Source organism: Boleophthalmus pectinirostris, unplaced genomic scaffold, assembly GCF_026225935.1.
Source record: "Boleophthalmus pectinirostris isolate CB_2022bp ecotype Guang Dong unplaced genomic scaffold, ASM2622593v1 HiC_scaffold_23, whole genome shotgun sequence".
Classification (NCBI taxonomy): domain Eukaryota; kingdom Metazoa; phylum Chordata; class Actinopteri; order Gobiiformes; family Gobiidae; genus Boleophthalmus; species Boleophthalmus pectinirostris.
In genome coordinates this window covers 888,101-895,370 of record NW_026571207.1, presented here as the reverse complement: position 1 = coordinate 895,370, position 7,270 = coordinate 888,101, and the positions used below count along the sequence as shown (strand labels likewise).

Here is a 7,270-nt window from a genome sequence, read left to right as displayed (position 1 = left end):
AACCAGGACTAAACCAGGACTAAACCAGGGGTCTAAACCAACTAAACCAGGTCTAAACCAGGTCTAAACCAAGGACTAAACCAGGACTAAAACCAGGAGGTCTAAACCAGTCTAAAACCAGGACTAAACCAGGACTAAACCCCAGGAATAAACCAGGGTCTAAACAGGACTAAAACCAGGGTCTAAACCAAGTCTAAACCAGGCAGGTCTAAACCAGGTCTAAACCAGGTCTAAACCAGGTCTAAAACCAGTCTAACAGGTCTAAACCAGGTTCTAAACCGCAGGAGGTCTAGGACCCTAAACCAGGTCAACCAGGACTAAACCAGGTCTCTAAACCAGGACTAAACCAGGACTACCAACCACCGTCTAAACCAGGTTAAACCAGGACTAAACTAAACCAACCCTACCAGGACTAAAACCAGGACTAAACCAGGACAACCCCTAAACCCAGGTCTAAACCAGGACTAAACCACTAAACCAGGTCTAAACCAGGACTCTAAACCAGGACTAAACCAGGACTAAACCAGGTCTAAACTTCAGCGGATCATAAATTTCACGTGTTTGTTGTTTGTGTTTTTAGTGTCAGATTTTAGAGTCGAGGATGAACAAAAAAATAAACTTTTAACACGATTTTATTTACACCAAACATCCAAACCCGACCGAGTCCCAGAAAACGAGAAAAAAACAAAACAAAAACAAAAAACTCGATCTTTGTTTTGGTGGAAAAATCTTCACTTCTCTGTGTTTACATTTACACGGAGAAATCTGATTGTAACCTGATTTGTGGAGTGATCTGATTACGGCGGCGTAAACAGCTCCGAGTGTTCACAGCTGCACGTCTCACACGCCAAATCAAAACACAAAAGAGACGAACCGAAGACGCAAAAACGAGAAAAACCTCTGATCGTTAAAGGTGAAGAACAGTGCTGCTTAGACCTGGTTTAGACCTGGTTTAGTCCTGGTTTAGACCTGAGTTTTGGTCTTGCTTTAGTCCTGTGTTTAGATCTGGTTAAATTCTGGTTTAGTCCTCGTTTTAGTTCTGTTTTAGACCTGGTTTAGACCTGTTTAGACCTGTTTTCCTGATTAAAATTTCTGTTTTTAGACCCAGTTTAGTCCTGGTTAAATCCCGGTTTAGTTCTGGTTGAGACCTGGTTTAGCCCTGATTTTAGACCTGGTTTAGAATTGGTTTAGTCCTGAATAAATCCTGTTTTAGACCCAGTTTTAGTCCTGGTTTAGTTCTGGTTTAGACCTGGTTTCATTCCTGGTTTAGACTGGTTTACACCTGGTTTAGTCCTGAGTTTTGATCCAGTTTAGTTCTGCTTTAGTCCTGATTAAATCCTGTTTTAGATCCAGTTTTAATCCTGGTTTAGTCCTGGTTAAATCCTGTTTTAGTCCTGGTTTAGTCCTGGTTTAGACCTAGTTTTAGTCCTTTTTCAGTCCTGGTTTTAGTCCTGGTTAAATCCCGGTTTAGTCCTGGTTTAGTCCTGGTCCGTGGTCCGGGTTTTGGGTTCTCCTGGTGTAGAGTGTTTTGTTTTTGGTCTTCATCTGCTCGTCTCATATTTGTGTATTTTTGTTTTGTTTTGTATTTTTCAGAGAGATGCAGCGTCGCGGCGAACAAACCCACAACCAAAACCACCGCTCCACAGAAATCGTGAGTTTACTTTTACCTCTTTCTTTAGTACACAAGACCCCAAATACTCTAAAATACTCTTTAAAATACTACAGAGTACTCCAAAATACTCTTTAAAAAAAAATACTCCAAAATACTCCAAAATACTCTAAAATACTCTATAATACTACAAAATACTCTTTAAAATACTACAGAGTACTCCAAAATACTCCTTAAAATACTCCAAAATACTCCAATCCAAAAAAACTAAAAAAAATAAAATGCTCCAAAACAAATACTTTAAAATACTCCAAAAAACTCCAAAAATACTCTTAAAATACTCTAAAATACTCCAAACACTCCAAAATACACAATACTCAAAATACTCTAAAATACTCTTTAAAATACTCCAAAATACTCTAAAATACTCTTTAAAATACTCCAAAATATTTTTTCAAATACTCCAAATACTCTAAAATACTCTTTAAAATACTACAAAATAGATCTTTGCCCGTGTTTTACGAGCCACGATTTTGAGAAACGACTCCAGATTTTCATCGTCACATTTGGATTAATTTTCTGTTAAACTTTGTTAAAATGGTCGAAATGAAGACGGTCCTTAGTCCTGGATCAGACCTGGTTTGGGTCTTGTTTTAGTCCTGTGTTTAGATCCGGTTTAAATCTGGTTTAGTCTTAGTTTAGACCTGGTTCAGTACTGGCTCAGTCCTGCCTTAGTCCTGGTTTAGACCTGGTTTAGTTCTGTGTTTGGATCCAGTTTAGACCTGTTTTAGTCTGGGTAGACCTGAGTTTTGGTCTTGGCTCAGTCCTGTTTTGGTCTTGGTTTAGTCGTATTTAGATCTGATTCAGGTCCAGTTTAGTCCTGGTTCAGTCCTGGTTGAGACCTCGTTTAGACCTGATTTAGTCCTGAGTTTTGGTCTTGGTCTAGTCGATCCGGTGTAGTTCCAGTTTAGTCCTAGTTCATTCCTGGTTCAGTCCTGGTTCAGTCCTGGTTTAGTCCTGAGTTTTGGTCTTGGTTTAGTCCTGTGTTTCGATCTGGTTTAGTTCTGGTTTAGTCCTGGATAAGAACTGAGTTTTGGTCTTGTTTTCCTCCTTTGTTTAGATCCGGTTTAGACCTGGTTTAGTCCTGAGTTTTGGTCTTGGTTTAGTCATATTTAGATTTGATTTAGTTCTGATTTAGTCCTGGTTCAGTACTCGCTTAGACCTGCTTTAGTCCTGAATTTTGGTCTTGGTCTAGTCCTGTGTTTCGATCTGGTTTAGTTCCAGTTTAGTCCTGGTTTAGTCTTAGATGAGACCTGGTTTAGTCCTGGGTAAGACCTGAGTTTTGATCTTGTTTTAGTCCTGTGTTTAGTTCTGGTTTAGACCTGGTTTAGTCCTGGTTCAGTCCTGCAATATTCCTGCTGTAGACCTGGTTTAGTCCTGAGTTCTGGACTTGTTTTAGTCCTGCGTTTAGATCTAGTTTAATTCCGGTTTAGTCCTGATTCAGTTCCGGTTTAGTCCTGGTTTAGTCCTAGTTCATTACTGGTTTAGACTTGATTTAGACCGGTTTATCTGGTTTAACCTGAGTTTTGGTCTTGGTTTAGTCGTTTTCGCGGTTTAGTCCCGTTTAGTCTGGTTTAGTCCTGGTTTTCCTCAGACATTCATTAGATGCCAACTCCACAGAGAAAGACCCCGCAGAGTCCGGGAGTAGAACCTGAGACCCTCTGGTCGCGGGGCGGTGTGCAGATCCTCTCTCCTCTCTGAGTCCGGGCTCTGGTCTCGCTCCACTTCTTCTTCTCCGACTTTTTTTTTTTTTTTTTTTCCTTTTTCCATTTGGATCTGAACTCTTCCAGCTGAAACTACACTCACCCACACACGCAGCAACATCTGGTCCCAGGGCCACATCTGGTCTGGTCTGGTCCGGGTCCAAGTCCGAGTCCTGGTCCTGGTCCGGGTCCGAGTCCAGGCTCAGCGCACCAGACCGGCGGAGGGTTTGTGCGGACGGAAATCGGGACGACATCGTTTGAGTTCATGTTCTAGAATTTGCCTGGACGGAGGACGCGGGCCTGCTGACGTCACGCTGGAGGAATTCTACATGTTTGTCTATGGCGGAATGTTCAGCGGTTACCACGGTGACGTCATCACAGAGATATGAACCATAAACCGCGTAAAAAAAAAAAAAAATCAGCAGTTTGTCCACGAGTGTCCACGTTTACATGATGTTTTTAAATTCTGAATTAATACTTCGGAATTCAGATATTCTCCTTGGAGTTTCCATGGAAATAAAAATTCCGATTTGAGGGTTTACATGGAAAACTCGTTAAATCGTCTTTACATACTGTTTGGGTCAAATTTGACCAGTTTTGACATTCAACAGTAGAAAAAATACCCTAAACATCTTTTATCCTGAAATTTGATGACTTTTCCTAAATATGGCCAAAGTACACAAAAATTAAAATATTTTAAAATTTTATACTTTTGCACAGGTGCTACAAATTTCGCGACACTGAGGCTGTTTCGGGTCAAATTTGATGGATTTTAGTTCTATCAGTGTGGGTCAAATGAAGCAAAATGGAAGTTTTAGGGCAACTTGAAACTGAAACTGCACAGATCGTGTTTGTGTGTATTTTTGATGGGACAGAGGTGACAGAGTTCAACAGTTCAAGAGTTTCACACAGACAGACGCCTGTTGGTTTTTGAAGGGGCAAAGGAGAATCTCAAAACAGTGAAGGAGTGAACATCCTGTTTATGGAGCACAGGAGGAACACAAGTCAAATCAAGTGGGAGAGAGGTGTTTTCTTCTAAGTTTGAGTAAGTTCACTCAGGACACCACACTTGTCTGGTACATGTAAAAGAAGAACAAGAATGTCGTCCTTATGAGCACATTACACATAATAATATGGCTGCAGAGGTGAGCTCATCATCATCATCATCATCATCATCATCCTTGACTTCAATGCCAACAAAGGAGGAGTGGAAAACCTTGACCAAGTTACAGGCACAGCTGCTGGTCCACTTTGTCTATGGAGCGAGATGAACCCGACCTGGAGGCCAAGCAGGAGGAACTGGAGGAGGTTCTTTTCTGGAGGAGCTTGGAAAGGCCCTCGTGACTCCCTGTCTGCAAAGGAGACACCAGCTTCCCCCACACAGCAGCTTCAGCAGCTTCAGCAGCTTCAGCAGCTTCAGCAGCGTCGGTGAGGCCAGTGCAGTGATCTGAACCTGACCCTGATCAAGAAGTCCCACCAGAAACCAACACAAGGACACAGAAGAGAAGGAGATACAACTTCTGACCTGCAAAGAAGAAACTGCAAAACATCTACAACCTCCTGCAAATGTGGGAAACACAGAAACACAGTCCCACACACGCAGAGTTTCCTCCCACTGCTCTGATGCACCGACTAGTTTGAACAAAGCAGAATATTACAGTTAATAAACATGGATATATTATAAATTCCAACAGTTCCAGAATGTTCATGTCATTTTCAAATGCAATAATATATATAAAAATCATAATGGCTTTATGTTTTAGGTGTTTTGTAAACCGGACTATGTTTATTAGGTTTTTTTCTCAGACCTAGAGTGTTATTTCATACCTGACAGTTTGTTCGCTCACGAGCGTCTTCCTCAGATCAACGTGATGTGCTGTGTCGTCTGGTCAGTTGATTTAAACAGGTTTGGCGCCGGTCTTCCTACCGTGGAGGCAGGAGACAGCGCCACCTGCAGTCCCACTTCCTCAGGACGGCATCCCAGGTTGTGAGAGTAAAAAAAGCCCTCGTCCCGGTTTACAGTCCCCGTGGGCGCGACTTACGGACATCAGAACCCCACACCACAAACTCTCCGTTGTAGAACATGTTTGAACAGGAACAACATCATAACAGATGAAACAAGACAAACAGGAAGAAGAGACACTTCACAATGGCTAAGGCAAATGCCAGTACCACAAATGGGCAATAAACAAAGGGAAACAACAGGTTAAGGAGAAAGAAAAACAGAACAAGAAACAGAAAAAATTAGCACAGGCATGGGAACATTACCACACACCAGGGGCATAACAGAAAAAGTACAGAGAAAAAACACAATATCAACAATATCATCACACCAGTGAAACCGAACAGAAAACTCAGACAAATACTCGTCCACCCGAAAGACAAATAGAACCGGAGCATAAATGCAATGTCATATACGAAACCCTGCTGTCCTGCAATAACACAACATCGGGGAAACAGGGAGGGCGTTCATCCACGAAAAAGGAACATAGAACAGAATGCGAGAAGGAAACAGCGAAGGCGAAACACAAAGCAGAACAGGAACAACTCAAATCGGCCGTTTCTGACCAGTGCAAAAGAGAGAACCACGTTATGGAGCAAACATCACCTGGACAGAGGAAAACAAACATCGCCGCTGGATTAAAGAAGCAATCGAAATACGGAAACGTGCCCAGGACTGTAACCGGGACGAGGGGCTTTTTTACTCTCACACACCTGGGAGCTGTCCGAGGAAGTGGGACTGCAGGTGGCGCTGTCGTCCTGCCTCCACCGGTAGGAAGACGGCGCAAAAACCTGTTTAAATCAACTGACCAGACACGACACAGCAACATCACGTGACTCTGAGGAAGACGCTCGTGAGCAGAACAAACTGTCAGGTATGAAATAACACTCTAGGTCTGAAAAAAAGAACCTAATAACATAGAATATCAGAAGACCAAATGAACCTCATTGGACTATTGTGATGTCGATGTTTTTACTCCAAAAACGAGTGTTGCAAAAATCTGCTCTTCCTGCTGTTACACTTATTTCTTCATGTGGGACAGTCTGTTTAGTCATTTTAAATAGATCTGTAGTTCAAAATGTGGTTTAGACACTTACTATGAGGGAATTCTTGGTCCGGGTCAAATTTGACCCAAACCAAACTGTGAAGGCTTCAGAAATGAACAGTATGTAAGGGTTAAAGGTTGTATGGAGGATTTTTTTTTTTAGTTTCAAAATTGTCAGTAAAAGTTTAAAATACCATTACAGAGACGCAGCAGCCTTGGAATTATGACCAAAAAAAAAAAAAAGAATGAAAATCTATCAACTGTGGACGTAGTGAGGCCAGATAAACATCAGCCAATAGAAAAAGAGGCTCCCTCTTTATCTATTGGCTGTTAGGTTGTCAATTCAAACTCCCTACGTTTCAAGTATACTGAATTGCGGCTGTGTGGGGATTATGCGGTTTATGCAGGCGGTTCTTAAGAGGCTTTTTCAAACCGTCGCTTCGTCGCAGTTCGCACAAAGTTTGTTGCGATGTCGGACGAGAATCCACGACCGGTTCGCCGCCAAAGAAAGTCCGTTTTTGAGGTCGCTGAAAGAAGAAGAGAAAGGCGAAAAGGAGCGAAGCCAAACTGAGGTGATTCTTGGAGATTCCTTCCAGCGACGGCGCGACTGAAGCTGACAAAGGGTCTAAAAACTGACGCGTCGGTCGCTAAATTACTTCTAGACAAGTCACTTCAACAGAAATTCATGCACTGGATGTAAACAAGCGTGATTTGTAGAGTAAAGAGGCATGAGGAGGAAGATCGTGTCACCATGCGCAACATTTAAAAAAGACTCTTGCTGTATTGCTCTTCCCTTAAAAAATCCTCTATACAACCTTTAACGTGAGGGCGGGGGAAGGTTCTGATTGGAA

At 42.2% G+C, this 7,270-nt stretch overlaps 1 protein-coding gene across 1 annotated transcript in view; it reads left to right on the top strand.

Annotated features, from left to right (window-relative positions):
* aff2 (AF4/FMR2 family, member 2) overlaps positions 1–7,270 on the top strand; it is a gene marked incomplete at its 5' end in the record, with an annotated part of 94,120 nt that overhangs the window by 47,475 nt on the left and 39,375 nt on the right. Inside the window, one exon of the mRNA XM_055159571.1 lies at positions 1,596–1,651. Within this exon, the coding sequence (XP_055015546.1) occupies positions 1,596–1,651 (56 nt within the window). The remainder of the gene's footprint in view (positions 1–1,595; positions 1,652–7,270) is intronic.